This window comes from Malus sylvestris, chromosome 8 (genome assembly GCF_916048215.2).
Source record: "Malus sylvestris chromosome 8, drMalSylv7.2, whole genome shotgun sequence".
In the NCBI taxonomy this organism is placed as follows: Eukaryota; Viridiplantae; Streptophyta; class Magnoliopsida; order Rosales; family Rosaceae; genus Malus; species Malus sylvestris.
In genome coordinates, this window is record NC_062267.1 from 4,784,962 (window position 1) to 4,800,870 (window position 15,909).

Here is a 15,909-nt window from a genome sequence, read left to right on the forward strand (position 1 = left end):
CCACAACCTCTGCTGATCCTGTCACAGTAAGAACTCACTCTAATACTTCTTTTTATTTTTTATTTATCTTCTCAATTAAGTTTTTTATTTGTTCTGCTTTTGTTCCATGACTTTCAAGCTAGTTTAGTTATGTTCTTTAATTGAAGCATTGTTCTACAAATTCCTGCCTAGGCCCCGCCAATGTTCCTTTTACGTCTTGCCTAGGTGTTAGATGGCATAATTAATCTCTAGATGTTTGAGAAATAAGAGAATGCGCCTAAGTCGCCTAGGTCTAGGTGATGACAATAGCCAATAGGTAACTTATATTTTGCATTTTATGTATTCTAATATAATTATATATTTTTATAGATATAAATAGGCATTTATTTCTATGTCATGTAATAAATTTTTCTAAATTTAAAAAACCATCTAGGTTCCCCGCTTAACGCCTAGGCACTAAGTCCATGCCTGCTAACCTTAAATTGAAGAGAGAGCAAAAGAGTGTAAATTTGATAGAAATGTAATGGGGTGTCTAAAGAATTATGCTTTAGGTGTGAATATTTCTGTGCAAAAGATTATTGGGTGTTTGCTGCATTGGAAATATTTGCTTTCTTTGTTATGCTGTCATGAAATCACTACATGAAACTTATTAGGACTTAAACAGACGGATTTTCGATTATCGCAGTTTGAACCCAAGTTCGAATCCTTATATTAGAGTAGATTAGAATATATATCGTCTTGTCAAAGAAACAAATGAAGGATTTTAACAGTTTGGATAATGCCTTGCAGGTATATGTGAATATCAGTAAAGTATAAGAGGAAGCAAACACATTGATGGCACATTTGCTTTCAACTTCCTGCTCTCTAAATTTCTCCTCTGGTGGTACTTGCACGGTGCGTGCAACCACACTCTCTCCAAGTAGGGAAGCCCCAAATGAACCCAGCTATGGCGCCAATGAGAGCTCCGGTGGAGATTTAAATCACAGCGAGTAATGGTCTTTGGTGGAGATGGCTACTGTGGTTGGGCCACAGCCCTTCACCTCTCCAAGAAGGGTTATGAGGTTGCCATTGTTGATAGCCTTGTACGCCGTCTGTTTGACCATCAGCTTGGTCTTGGTTCCCTGACTCCAATCGCCTCCATCCATGATCGTATCCGTTGTTGGAAAGCTCTCACTGGAAAGTCCATTGAACTCTACATTGGTGATGTTTGTGATTTCGACTTCTTGTCAGAAGCCTTCAAATCATTTGAGCCTGATTCCGAGGTCCATTTCGAGGAACAGCGGTCTGCCCCTTACTCCATGATTGATCGGTCAAGAGCAGTATTCACGCAGAATAACTACGTGATTGGAACTCTGAATGTTCTCTTTGCTATAAAAGAGTTCTGGGAGGAGTGCCATCTCGTGATGCTCGGGACGATGGGAGAATACGGGACTCCAAATATTGACATGGAGGAGGGTTTCATTGCAATTACACATAATGGGAGAATATCTCTTTGCCCTACCCGAAGCATGGGAGAATACGGGACTCCAAATATTGACATGGAGGAGGGTTTCATTACAATTACACATAATGGGAGAATATCTCTTTGCCCTACCCGAAGCAAGCGAGCTCTTTCTATCATTTGAGCAAGTTTCATGAGTCGAATAACATAGCCTTCACTTGCAAGGCTTGGGGGATTAGAGCCACTTCCAACATAAATCTCTTGAAACTCTCCGCCGCTGCATGAAAAGAAAGGTACCCCTGCTTCTCCAGCAATGGCTCCTGCTAACATGGTTTTTCTAGTACCAGGTGGACCAACAAGCAAAACACCTTTTGGGAGCTTGCCACCTAGACGAGTGAAACGCTGCAACAAGGGAAATGATTAAGGAGCACGCCCTACAGTACAAAAAATATAAATACAGTGCAAGCATTGGAAACGAATGGCACCAATCAAGATGGATTTGGCATATCATCTTCTCCACAAGATCAAGGTTTTTTAAGATTGTACTCCTGAATTGATTTTAAGAAACACAATGCAAATGAGGGAATTTTTATCGAGTGAATCGAGACCATTTCAAGCCCTTTGCCCCAATAGGTCACTTCCAAAATCACCATCTTATATCGGATGAAATAGCAATGATATTGCCCCCACCCCAGAAATCAGGAGACTGGGGGTGATGACTAAAAGGTCTTCTTACATATTCTTCTGTACATAACGTTGATGCATTTACCTTGGGATGTCGAAGATAACGAACGATTTCCTCTAACTCGGATTTAGCCCCATCAGCACCCTTTACATTGCTAAATTTTGTGTTTGATTCCATGCTAGGTTGAACTTCCTTATCTAGTCCGAGTGCTGAAATGTAGAAAGGCGAAATTAAAAGGAAAAACTTTCATCATTTTAAAATTGCATCTTAAAATGATGCAATTTTAAAATTGCATCTTAATCAATTGGCAAAAGGCTTTTTGTTTTCATACGCATAGAATATTTCTTAGCTCTAATTTTGACCGTTAGAAATCTATATTTCCGTATTCTCTCTCTCTAAAAACCCACTCTTTGAAAAAGCTCCAAAAGTTTCCCCTTCTAAGCCGCCGGCCCTAGCCTTAGGCTTTTGGGTCGGTGGCAATCCTCATTTCTCTCTTCCTTTCTTTTGTTTTTCCTTCTTCTCTTCCTTTTATTCTCTGTTTCCATGCTTTTTTATGAGCTATGTCTCATATCTGAGCTCTTGTCTCATTTTTGTACCCGTTCCTCAACCAACTGCTGCTCACCGCCATCCCCCTCCTCCCTCCCCATCACATCCTTTTCTCCTACCTCCCTCTTCCTGCCCTTCATCTTTTCCAACTCTTAACCAAGAATTAGATCTCAGAGTGTTGGGTTCTATCTTGACTCTAGGCCCAACCTTCATAGCTCACTGTCAATCCGGCTTATCGGAAAAATTGGGTGAAGTGTGGAACGATTCACGTAGGAACAAGGGTGTTTTACACACCCCCTTGGCCCTCCACCTCCTCCTGTTACTTTTGGTGACTTTTCCTGCAGGTGTGGTTATGGAGGCTTGGGCTCTTGGTGGATTGACTGTGCTTAATACTCTCAGATCTAGTTTTTGGTTAGAGTGCATTTTTCAGTTTGGTGTGATGTCTTCCTTCGCAGAGGTAGCAGCGGTTGTGGCGGTGGTGGCTGAGTTTTGGCACTTGGAGATTAGGGTTTTTCTGTTCACTGCTTCTTTTGTAGCCTACATGCCTAAATTTGTGTGGGCCTCCCTTTGTGGCTGGGGTAATAGCTTTTTTTTTTTTTAGCTTGGTTTCTTTTTTATGTTTGCTTTGTTGTGTAGGACTTTGTGTTTTGTTTAGGTTTAGGCCTTTCTTAACACAAATTGTATTTCTCTTTCATTAATGAAGCTTCATTCTTGTCCAACCAAAAAAAAATCAATTGGCAGAAGAGCCTAAAGCAGCAACAAGAGATGGTAATACCTTTTTCTCCATCCTCAGTGTACTCTCTTATACCAAATATCAAAAGAAAGGCCACTGCGATAGTGCGAATTGTACACCACAGCAGCTCTTTAAACTGACCTCCTTCTGTAGCCACCACATGAATAGGATCACTTTCAGTTCCAAGAATGCCTTCTTCTGTTGATTTTCCAACGTTCCTGAGAACTGATGTAGACAAGGGGCTAAATTTATAAGCCAGGTCAAGGTGAAAAAACTCCAATAAAAATGTGCTAAGCGTAACATTGTTTGCACAGAAAATTCAACAGAAGTTCAGACCCCTGTAAATTAACACAAGAAAAAGGGAATTTAATTCTAAAAAACCAGGGTACTACAAAACCGTCATCCATTTAAAACTATATAAACTCTACTTTATCCATAAGCTTAGCACACTTTCAGACAAGTCTACAAGATAAAGACAAACTAGGGTAAAATTTTGGTAGAAACAATTGAAAAGGAAACATAACCATGACCCGTTACCCACCTTTCTGCAATGTCGTGAGTAACTCATCTCATCCAGCCTGCCAACTCTTACTAATGCTTTCACATAGTCAGAAACTGCTGAAGAGTTGGAACGTAATATGATGGTTGACTTTAAAATGCTCTTATCACTGCTTCATAATCCCTCCAATGGTAGAGTTCTTTTAGATAGGAAATTCACTAGCTTCATCGGTATCGCGTACTCTACAAGCAAAATTGCCAACATAACTCGACTTGAACAATTCTTGAGTACTTAAAAACTTATTCCCTGCATAAGTTTAAAAGACAGCGATCGTTTCTATAAGTGAAGATAATAGAGAAGAGTATTCTGTCGTTCACTTAAAACCTACACAATGAAGTACCTAAAGGAACAAAATTGACAATATAGTAAACAAGAAACATAATTCTTTACAAGTTTAAAATGAACGACAAAAGAAATTTTCCAATCAAAACGTTTTGAATATGTCATACCTCCGGCACCTCCTCCTAACCTGTTGGCAGGGAAATAAGTTCAGGTAACCACTTTTGTCAGTTGTCCCAACTCCGATTGATGCCTTGAAACCTGTTAACGAAAGAACATAGAGTTAAAAAGAGCCCGAAGAAACAACAGAAAGTATGTCTAAGAAGACAATTAAATGGTTCCATCTATTGGAAAACCACCCTCGAGCACAGCATTCATTAAGGCATTAACTGCAAGTTCTCTGTGAAAAAATAAATAAATAAATACTGCAAGTTCTCAATGATGGAAAAGGAGGGATTTGGATGATGGTATAGTCATTTTCCTCCCAACAAATATGTCAATCCTCTTCAGTTTTTTTAAGATCAAAAGAGGTGACCCAACCCTTAAAATATGACTACACAAACACTGGCGGATGCATTAAGGCGCAGGGGGGTCAGCTGACCCCCTGAACTTCAGTAAATATCCAGGGATAATTTGAGTGCTGACCCTTCGAATTTCGGTGAATTTTCATGGATAATTTAGGTGCTATCCCTTTAAAGGTTGGAGTTGCCCTTCATATATGCCCTTCAACTGCTTGATAAAATGCATTAGAGAGGTGTTGCCCTTTTATAGTCTAGTCCTAAAATTATTTACCTCTAGCTTGTTTGTTAGTTGTGATTACAATTGTAGACAGAAAAAAAGAACCAATTAAAAAACTATCCAAAAATGTAAGTAAATGAAATGGTGATCTCAGAGAATAACAAAGCATCATCATTCTTGGACAAACATATTAATGGGATGCAATGATATCAAACATTGTTAGTGTGTTCAAGATAAGTGTGTTTCCTTGTTAAGTATTCATATGGGAGCAGCCTCATAATATGTTAGTTATCCACGCAAATGAAGCATTAAATATGCCTTTCCAAATAACTTCAGGCCTACCAAAACTCGATGAAATGACGATATGCATGTTATTTCTGTTAAAAAAAAATTACGCGTTACGTACGCCATTCTTACTAACCCCCCTAATATTATTTCCTGAATCCGCCACTGTACACAAACTCCTATTCCAAGGAACAACCAACCCCAACCGATCATAATCGGCCTTTATACCACCTAAAAGGAGTTGACAACAAACTCTTCCTTCATTTGCTGATAGATAGAACCAAGCTAAGAGGAGAGGAAAATTCAGATAACATCCGATTTTCGTAAGGAGTCCATCTCCTATTGGGTTCCCAATTGGTACAGATTTTAACATTTTTAAATTACAAATTTCCAACGTTCTCCTTATAGTAAACCCACAAGACTCAAGCCGAAACAAACCCGTGTACTGCAACACCGTAAATATGAACAAAATGGGTGCAGAAATTAACCTAATTACCAAACTCCTAAACAATCAAAATGCAGGAATTAGGGTTTCCGAGATCAGCTAAAAGAAACGTACTATGTCATTGGGAAGACAACTCTATCACATATAAAAAGCTGACAATTGCATAAAATCTATAGATTTGGGAGCCCCCAGCTGAGAGATTCAATCTACCTGAGTGACCAGGCGCCTCAAAGCCACCTCTTGCTTGAAGACCGAAAATGTATGATTGTTATGTTGGGACCAATTTGGACTTATACACTGAGATAAGAAGAATTAATAAGAGTTATTATGAAAATAAATCACAACCCAACCCTTATTTTGAGGACATTTAGGTTAACATGATTAAAAATAGGACCGTCTCAAAGATTTTGGGGGTTCTATGCGAAATTTATAAAAGGGCCATTCCTCAAGATAGTTTAAAAAAAAAGGTAGGACAATGTATTCACGCTAGAAAACAATTATTTAAATCAAAATAAAGTTTAGCACTCATTGATTGCAAGTTTAAAAATGTCATTAATAATAAGTATAAAGAGCTACAAACATAATGTTCACTAAATAATCAAAAGTAGTTCAATCTTAAAAAAATTAAAATTAAAAAAAAAAAACTTCAAAAGCTCTAACTTTGAAGTTTCACTTGAATATATAACATTATTATATGATAAAATTGAAAGAAAAAAAAAACCATTTTTAAGGTGTTATTATTTGTACTCAAAATATCTCATTATACTCCAAATTTTTATACTTAAAAGGAAAAAATTACGTTTATAAGGAGTGCACAATAAAATTTAAAGTGCTAACAAAAATAATTTTTAAATATAGAACATTATTACATAATAAAAGCAATTTTTAAATTTGGAACATTATTTCATATAAATATTAGATGATAAAAATTTTGGGGACCCTTTCAAATTTAGAACCATGTGCGACTGCACTTTTCGATCCCTCTCAACACCCCCTCTGATAAAAGACATGGAAACATGGCAAACCCCATTCACATTTCGAACCAGGATAAAAGACATGGAAGCATGGCATACCGCATGATAAGTGGGAGTTAGTTATGGTTTGTGTCTATAAAAAAAAGCGTCCCAGGCCCAGCTCACATAATATAACTCTATCCAGAAACCTAGCACTATCAATAGTAGAGTACTAAGGATACAGCGAGTAGGAGAAAGTTTCTTTTCTTGGTGTTATTCTCCACATGGCTGCTCCAGGTCACACTAATCTCAGATACATGTGCTTACATTTGTGATCTAGGGTTCTTGCTAATTGTAAAGTTTCCAACATGTTTATCTCTCTAACTCAACTCCGGAGGCGTTGATGGGTTGGTTCAGCAGCTGGCGGTGGTGTTTTGACGGCGAGCAAATGAGAAGGAAAATGGGGAAAGAGCGGAGCTTTTGAAAGGAGGAGGCTTGAGGAGAGAGATACTAGGGTCCGAGCCTCCGAGGAGCGTGATTAGAGGGAAAATTTCCATGTTAGCCTCGAGGATGGATAATTTTAGCACCATTTTATCCCGGAGGAGTGGAAATTTGGAGTTCCACATTGCCCTTGAAGGGATGGATTCCATGGATGGACACCGACCCTTCTTTTGCCTGAAATTCATCGTCCGCTTATTTATTTATTTTTTTTGTTGGGGTTTTGTTAATTGTTATTGATGGAATTTTGCTATATATTGCTAGCTTTGGAGTTGGAGGTATGGAAAGTATTCCTACACAAGCATTGTCTACAAACGATACCGAGGATTAGAGATTTGGGTTAAGTAACAAAATGAGTTGGTCATTATAATTAGATATTAAATTCGTCATTCATAATAGTCGAACTTAAGGCCTCCCAAGTTAGCAAACAAAGAATGTGTATTGTGTAGCTCAAGTAGTACTAGTGGGTTCGATAGACATATCATTTTATTCTTGAGCAAATATGCATAACAAGCTTAGAATATGTAGCTAAAATAGTAAAGAATATTTACTTTTAATCTCGATGTCATATATTCGATTCTTCTTTGTCATTATCTTTCGTCAAAACTTAAAACTAATAAAGTTTACATCATTGCCTTGGTTCTTAATCAAAAACGAAAAGTAAATGAAATAAAAACAGTCTATCAAACAAGGTGGGGAAACGGGAGTCTAGAATCTAGAATGTGGTGCAAATTTCACCGGCCAATCTTCATAAGGTTATTTCTGGGACCTGTGATTGTGATTGACACTACATATAATCTCATAAAGTGATTGAACCAACAACCCAATATAAATGAGACCATTGCCTCGGCCGAATCCAAATCCTTAGTCATCAAGTAACCAGTTGCCAAGGCCCAAGGGGTGGGAAAAGAAAGAAAACATCCACAATGGCATATTTTTGTCTCTATTTGGCTCGTTTGGATGTGCTTTTAAAATAACTGAAAGCGTTTTTGGATGTACTTTTAGATAAAATGTTTTTTGGTTCCAAAACCAAGTGTTTTTCCATAATTTACTTGTATTTTTACTAAGAATTGGTTCCAAAAATATTTTTCACCAAAAGCTCTTTCAGTCATTTTAAAAGCACATCCAAACGAGCTCGTATTATAACTTATTTCTAGCATCAATCTCTTAGGATTCATTTGAGATGTTTATGTACGAAGTATTTTATCAGTGCTTTTATAGTAAATTGTTGAAATTTGTATTAACAAGTCAAGCGTTCCTTAGGAAAAACTTGAGAAGTACTTCATGAATAAGTGTTTATTCAACAAACACTTTTACAATGTATAAGCTTTGTAAAACCTTTTTTTTTACTAAACGTAGTCACAAGTACAAGTCGCAGTATGAACATGATCAGTTTCCAAAGGAGATGCTAACTCGGTGGGGTTTGTACATTGCTTTTATATTTTCACAGCCTCGGGATTGAAACTAACACGAGAGCTATGGAGCAGCTGCGCACTGCACAGGCATCTACTTTTTGCGTTGAACATGCACATGTAAATCAGATATACAATATTCCGGAAAGAAAAAAAAGCTTACATGTATATGATATGAACACATCAATATTCAGTACTGCAGTACACTACTCTCGAATCTTTCTCAGTACTGTATTTGGTCTGGTCACTAATTGTATTATAGTTCCTTTGATAATCTGGATACATCACAAATTCTGAAACAAGTTCATATAAAGCTTGTTATTAGGGTGGGATATGTGCATTTTCTTTTTTGGGGAGAACAACTTAATAGCAGTATATCACCACTATGACGTCTCGTTCCAATAATACAAAAAAATGTGTTAGTTTCTCTTAATGTGACCATGTATCGTTGACTAGTTTCTCTTCATGTGACCATGTATGATTAACACGGGATGCTACTATGGCGGTATGTGCCATATACAAGTTGATCTTTTCAGATCGAGAATGCAAGTATTGTCTTAATAGTAATTTAGGTTTTGTTACCGCTAATCTGAAACATAAATTGAAAGTTACCTACTTAATAGATTAATGTAGAGAGATCTGGATTTGGTTACTTTGACAACTATTGCGCTCAAATTTGAATTCATCTACCAGTAAATTAAAGTGTTGAAGCATAAAAAAAAATCATGGCATTGTAGCCCAATAGTGGATGGGGTTAAGATCCGACGTGGTCCAATGTAGGAGATCTAAAGTGCAATCCGTGATCGTAAGTGCAAGTGCTACGACAAGAGTCGATATAATCAAAGCTCCACAGCAGCAAATTCAAGGTACAAACTCCTCTTTATGTAAAACACTTTGCTTACGTTTCTCATAAACTCTTTGAGGGTGCTGTTCCTCGGTTGTTTCCCCTCTTCCGAAAAGGAAATGAAGACAGAGAAATCATGTATCATATTATTGTCCTCCGATCCCCTTGTTCGATACCCCAGGGAATCGACAAGGAATTTCCTCTAACGTTGCAGGTACAAGTTTCGTCCAAATTTTATTCTCTTTTCGATCCTGCAAATATCAATAGGAGAGGATGAAACCGAAGCAATGAAGCAATCAATTGGAGACTTGCGAGTGATGAAGAAGTGGCACAGGTCCTTCCGTTCTGGGTGCGTTAGAGGCAGAAGAGGCAGAAGAGAGAGGTGCTCAACGTCTCTGTTATTTCCGCTGTCTCTGCGCATTTGCTCAAATGCAAAAGCAAGTGGCACTTTACTTTACAGTGGTGGAAAGGTGTTGAGCCTTTGTATGACAGTGTAGGTTCAGACCCGTCAGAGGTTAATCTAACAAAATCTATCGTTTGAAAAAAGAAAAAGAAAAAAGGCGACAAAAAAGAAGAAAATGGTCATAGGAAAGAGGAAGATCGGTTTTCTTTTCGGTTGTATTTGACATGAAGAGTCAGCCAACAAAATAAAGAGCAAGATGCAATGTCAGGGAAAGAAAATTAAAAAAATAAGAAAAAGGAAACAAGGGCTTGAGAGAGTGCTATTGTGAGTGAAGTTTTGATGCCAGAAAGGAGTGGGGCCGTTGCTACACAACAAAAAGAAAGAAAATAATTTCCTTCATGAAGACAAGGCTTATGATTTAGCAAAGCAAAGAAATTTGAAAGCAAGAAAGGTCCTACTCTTATTGCTTCCTGTCGAAACACAAACCAAAGAAGCGCATATGCAATTCCATTTTTGGTGTCCAATAAGAGAAGCAGTACACAAGTGTTTCTCATGGCGCCGCGACATCCAAACCGTCAGGAGACCACTATTGTGCTGTTCAGTCCAAGGAAAGAAGTCTAAATCCCAAAGTGGAATCCTCTTCCACAGCACCAACATTGCACAGTCAAGAAAAAAATAATAATTAAAAGACCACTTTCATTAACTTCCAAGGACCACGCAAATAAACCCAATTTACGAATTACGTGGGTGCGTAGGCAATTTAGTATGAAATCTTAGAAGCAAACTCAAACTCCAAAACCAAGGCGAATTCTAGGTTTATTCCGAGCCAAATTCACTTAAAACACTTTAACCCAAATTTTCTAAAAACTACGAGCGGCTTAATTCCACCAATTGGCAATACGAGGAATAGTCAAACTCTTTTATAAGCTTATGTAAGATCTCATTTCGTCAATATGAGACTCATTCTCAACATTGGTTACGTAGAAAATCATGACTTTTTTTATTTTAGTGCAGCCGCAAAATAAAATTAACCCACTATCTCTTTTCAATTAGAATAAAAGGTTTCTCCTTGAAGCGAAGGAGTGTATTTAAGGGACATATTTGATTTGATTGAGTCAAACTAGAAATTAATAGAACTCTATTAATATAATGGTGAAATTATGTTGAGCGTGTTTTTGTTTTTTGTTTTTAACTCAAAAGAGTTTTTAATTTTCTCTGCAAACATAAATATATACGTTTTTAAAAGCACTTTCAAACAATTTATTCAAATTATCTAATCAAAAAATAGTTTTATGTATCCATTATAGAGCACCACGTCACACTACAACCAATTGTTTGATTTTAATATTATTTTCTCGAAGTTGGGATATATCATTGTCGGTGGCTTGCAACCACACTGATTGCAAAGTAAGCAAACAAATTATTATAAAAACAACCAAATATTTAAAATAATTAAGCAAGGAAAAAAAGAACGAATAGTGCAAGATTGGGGCACCATTCAAACAGCCTATTACCAGAAGATTCAAGAATTCCTCAGACAGGGTAAGTTTGTAACTGGCCTCTTTCTCTCTCTACAGAGAAGGGAAAGTAATGACTGCATGCTTAAAATGACCAAACTAACCTTGCCACGATGTTTGGTTCTGATCGTTCTGCGGGCCATTGTTGTTATAAGCAGCTGGAGAAGAAGTACTCACATGGTGATGATCCAGCCCTGCCATATTAATACTGAAAAAATCTCCATGGCCGCCATGTGATGCTGCTGATGAAAATGGCGCTCTAAGTCCCAGGAAATCTCTTGTCAAACCCTCGTTGTTGTTGTCAGTACTTCTTGGTTTATTATAATTCTGTGGAGGATTATTATTATTATTAATCTCGACGAAATTACCGTCGACCATAATTCCATTGAAAGCCTGCTGCTGCTGAGGGTGATCTCCGAACGATGACGATGAGACTTGATGACGATCATGATGAAAACCCTGAGAGCCACTCATCATCATCATATCATGCAGGAGTGAAGATTTACTCTCATTGTTTCCAAACCCATCATCCAATAGAATTGCTTGGTCACGCGAAGTTTCGTTGGACATGTGAGCTTGGTGGGATTGGTGGGTGGGTGGTTTGAGAAAATATGGGGAAGGGGAGGGTTTGCTGATGGTGGCACCCATTTCTGATGCCTTCTGAAGCAAGGCGGTGGCTGACATGTGAGGGGGAGCGAGGGTTTGTTGAACTTGGAAGTTATCGGGGAGTAGGGTAGTAGAAGAGCCGCTAGGGTTAGGGTTTTGGTCAAAAGAATAATATTGCTGGAATGAAGAGGTGGAGAATAATGGCGAGGCAGAGAGGTTCATAGTAGGGAGGCTGGCGGCTTCGCCACCTTCCGGCAAGCAAGAAAGCCACGGTGGAAGGTGCTGCGGGTGCTGGTGCTGCTGGTGCTGGTGCTGATGCTGATGCTGATCTTGTTCTCTCTTGACAGCTGATAGAGCTTGGAGGCCATGGCTATGGATATGGGGGAGTGAGGAGAGAATAGGGTTGATTGAGGCTGGCATTGCTGATCTGGCAGCTGCAGTGCTTGTACTGTTCTCTTGTGCTAAAGCATCGCAAAAGGCTCTGTGTGTGATAAAACTGTCCCTCCTGTGCGCAGAGTTACCCCATCATCAAAAAACAAATCACAAGAAAACAAAAAGAGCAAGCAAAAAACAACCATCGAAAAGTAACTTAAACAGTGTTTTCCTCTCTCTCTCACATATGGACTTTTTTGTATTTTCGTTCTTTTTGTTTTTTTAGGACAAAAGAGAATAGCAGATGTGTGTATGTGTGTAACACATTAAAGGTTCTTACACTAATCACTTTATATATGTTACCCATCACAACTCAAAAGCTAATTAGCTTGATTCTCTCCCTCTCTCCCTCTCATTTCACAAAGGTTGTATTATCAAGGTTATCCTTTGATACCCGCTATTAATTTGCAGTATTTGATACTCTTGAAAACTAGTTAATCACTCTAGTACAGATATTAGTTCTATAGAAATTAATCATAAGTTGTTGCTTCTTAAAAACTAATTAATGTAGTGATAATCTTTATCTGTTAGTGCTATTTTAATAATTAGTTACCTGTAATGCTCTTACCTAGAGAAAAGGGTTCCACAATCACATCGATACTCCCTTGTGCCACAGACTTTGGAGTGCGCTTTCCAATCTGACTGAACAGCATAACGCTTTGAGCATTTCTCACACTTCCACTTCTTCTCACCGTGCTTTCTAGAGAAGTGCTTCTTGATCCCTGTCAAGTCCCCAAGAGCCCTCGACGGGTCATGGTGGACGCATGTCGGTTCCGGGCATAGATACACTTTCTTCCTCACCTCCTTCCCCGTCCTTTGCTTTAGCTTCCATGGCAGATTGTGCCCTCTTCTGTGAAGCTGAAGGTTTTGCTCTCTTTGAAACCCTTTGTTGCAGATCTCACACACGAATCTATTCGTTGCCATCAGTGATTTTGGAGACAAGGCTATTACTTCAGCATCCGGGTCTGCTCAAAATTTCAATTTTTAATAATATAAAACCAAAACTAAAATAAATAAATAAACAATTAAATTAACATGCATGAGATGTATATAAATAAAAGGATGTGATTTTGCCGGACCCTTTAATCCTCATGTACACTCATGTTTATATATGACTTTGGAATTGAATAAAAGCTTTAAATAAATCAACGGAGAATAAACAGAATATGCAGAAGGAGAAAGTAGATATGCAGAAGTCATTTCTCTGTATCAATGTTGGTTAATTACTAATTAATTTTGATTTGGTGAGACCTGGGTTGCCTGGGAGATTTCTCTTCTTCTTTGGCGGTGGCGGTGCTTGTTGCTGCTGAATTTGTGTTGAGGATGCGGAATGCTGAGGGTAGACTGTGCCAGCAGATGATGACTCATTTCTGATGCTTGAGTTAGAAGCACTTAAATCACCAGAAGCACAAGTCAAATTTGACATATTCTCATCCACCATCAAGCCTTTATTGATGATTAAAACACCCTTTACTCTAAATTACAGGACTTGCTATACTTTTGTATTTATAGGATAGGATGACAACAATTATTTGTAGACAGTTTCATGAAAGATTAATTGAGCAACAGATCTAAACTTTCATATCTGTACGTGACAGGATTTAGATCTGACTGCAAACCCTAATTCAGAAAATAATTATATGTAAAAAAGAATATGAACAGATGAATTCAGCTTCACACAAATCCCATCAATTCCTTTCTCCTCTAGCTATTCTTCCTCATGATTTATCTTCTCTCTACCATCAAACCCTTCAAGAAAATTCAACCAGTAATGAAAAGAGAGAATTAACAAGAAAAAAAAAGGAGCTATATATAATTAAGTCTAAAGAAAAATAAGAATCATGAACTTTTCAAGTAGCTAGCTAGCATATAGTAGCACCAACCTTTCTCTTGATTAAATTTATGTCTGCAAGAGCCACTTGCTGGTGAGTGGAGTTGCAGACAAACACCAAGAAAAATTCAAGGAAAAACCTTCGTATAATTTAAATCAGGTAATTTTGTGTCATAAACAGAAAGACTAATTATAAGACATGTGTATGTCTTGCATGAGAGAGAGAGAAAGAGAAAAATAGAGAGAGAGAGAGAAAGCGAGATATGGATGAGAACGGATTCCCTTTGGAGCTCCACACCCATCCACCACCACAGCCCAACCAACAGGCTTGTTCTGACGTGCACTTTCTGTCTTTTCCTTTGTTCTCTTCCCAGTCCCTCAAATTACTTGTTAAATAATTTTATTCATCTTTTCAAATTCAATATTTCAACATACAAAATTGACATGCTTGATAACAATTTCTTTAATATATGTGGTCATTATGTGTAAGGTTCACCTGTGTATTAGAAAATGTGTCAAGCTGCCAACTAGCTAGCTAATTTGTCAGTCTTGTGTGTCTAAATAACATCACCGTTACAAATTAAATTCTATTGTATAAGCTTTTTAAGTTTCCTTTTTATTCAAATCACCCCACCTTTCCCTTGTCATAAAAGTAGAAATAAAGCAACCAAGTGAAACTACAGCAAGATTTCACACAGCACACTAGATATATATAGATCGAGAGAGAGAGGATAGAATATGATAAGAAGTTGATTATTCCCTTTTAACATCATGAGTAAAAGAGAAAGGAAAAATAATGCAAAAACCTTTTTAACTTTGATCTGTGCATCCGCAGCCCCATCATTTAAATATATAAGCATGATTGGATATTCATTAATCCAGCAGAGACATGCTTATGGAAAACAGTCCTCATTCTCATACTATTATTATTTTTGTAATCAAACTCCAATACTAAAACATTATTCATAGCTTATAGCTAGCTTGTTTTATTCTGACATTTTCTTGGCCTGCAAAATGAATAGGGCAACAGATTAAGATTTATGTTGGCCGGTCCCAAGTGCTTGTAAAACACAACTCACCATCTTTTAATAGTTTATTTGTGTGTGTGCGTGTGTGTGTGTGTGAGAAGCTAGCTCAGTAATATACATGCAGTTAGCTAATCAGACGACTCCTGCTTTAGTATTACGTTCTACAGTCTACAATATTTACGGGTGATAGGAAAAGGATTACTGAGCGCATAAACATGGACTGATTTCAGTCAAGGATTACTGAGCGCATAAATATGGATTGATGTTGGTCATTAATAATTTAGAGTCCCTTGTTCCCGTCCACGGTCGATGTGGAAGCTTTATTTTGATGTTGACACGTGTCGCATTATGATTGGTCTTATAGTTAGAGAGAAACTCATGTGCTTCAGCAAGAGTGTCTCAACATGAACCCTCCAAAAGTATAAAATTGACGAGTGCTTGATATTTTTTGAATTGGTGAAATATAGTACAAACATTAGTATTATATTATGTTCTACAATCTACAATATCATTGCACACATACGTTGACTGATTCCAATTGTTCATGCTTTGTTAGTTTTACAAACATGAATAACACATATGTTAGTACGATGCTCTATTCTGATCATTCTTGCTTCATTTCATCTCATGAGGGAACATCCAAATTTGGATTTGTAGACTAAAGTCTAAACTAAGATGCTATTTTTGTTTGCTTT

General features: G+C 37.6%; 2 protein-coding genes and 1 long non-coding RNA gene across 3 annotated transcripts; all 3 read right to left on the reverse strand.

Annotated features, from left to right (window-relative positions):
• Window positions 1-736: 736 nt before the first annotated feature.
• On the reverse strand, window positions 737-3,791 carry LOC126632623 (ATP-dependent zinc metalloprotease FTSH 5, mitochondrial-like). Its single transcript, XM_050303074.1, has 4 exons — window positions 3,766-3,791; window positions 3,427-3,626; window positions 2,190-2,314; window positions 737-1,822 (listed from the first exon to the last, which is right to left on the reverse strand). The coding sequence occupies exons 1-4, from the start codon at window positions 3,789-3,791 to the stop codon at window positions 1,316-1,318; spliced, it is 858 nt and encodes a 285-aa protein (XP_050159031.1). The 3' UTR covers window positions 737-1,315.
• A 235-nt stretch (window positions 3,792-4,026) lies between these two features.
• Window positions 4,027-5,949, reverse strand: LOC126631795 (uncharacterized). Its single transcript, XR_007626457.1, has 3 exons — window positions 5,901-5,949; window positions 4,393-4,483; window positions 4,027-4,189 (listed from the first exon to the last, which is right to left on the reverse strand). It is a non-coding gene; the product is annotated as an uncharacterized LOC126631795 (long non-coding RNA).
• A 5,271-nt stretch (window positions 5,950-11,220) lies between these two features.
• LOC126632528 (protein indeterminate-domain 7-like) lies at window positions 11,221-14,532 on the reverse strand. The gene is made up of 4 exons (XM_050302952.1): window positions 14,239-14,532; window positions 13,607-14,104; window positions 12,924-13,320; window positions 11,221-12,428 (listed from the first exon to the last, which is right to left on the reverse strand). The coding sequence occupies exons 2-4, from the start codon at window positions 13,794-13,796 to the stop codon at window positions 11,417-11,419; spliced, it is 1,599 nt and encodes a 532-aa protein (XP_050158909.1). The 5' UTR covers window positions 13,797-14,104; window positions 14,239-14,532; the 3' UTR covers window positions 11,221-11,416.
• Between the last annotated feature and the right edge of the window lie 1,377 nt (window positions 14,533-15,909).

Excerpts from the sequence above, each read along its gene's own strand:
- LOC126632528 (XM_050302952.1), bottom strand. The coding sequence starts at position 13,796 with ATGGTGGATGAGAATATGTCAAATTTGACTTGTGCTTCTGGTGATTTA. Across the intron at positions 13,321-13,606 it reads AAATCTCCCAGGCAACCCAG|ACCCGGATGCTGAAGTAATA; the intron begins GTCTCACCAAAT and ends AATTTTGAGCAG. Across the intron at positions 12,429-12,923 it reads TGTGGAACCCTTTTCTCTAG|GAGGGACAGTTTTATCACAC; the intron begins GTAAGAGCATTA and ends CTCTGCGCACAG.
- LOC126632623 (XM_050303074.1), bottom strand. The coding sequence starts at position 3,791 with ATGGATGACGGTTTTGTAGTACCCTG. Across the intron at positions 2,315-3,426 it reads CACTGAGGATGGAGAAAAAG|CACTCGGACTAGATAAGGAA; the intron begins GTATTACCATCT and ends TCTACATTTCAG. Across the intron at positions 1,823-2,189 it reads GTTATCTTCGACATCCCAAG|CGTTTCACTCGTCTAGGTGG; the intron begins GTAAATGCATCA and ends CCCTTGTTGCAG.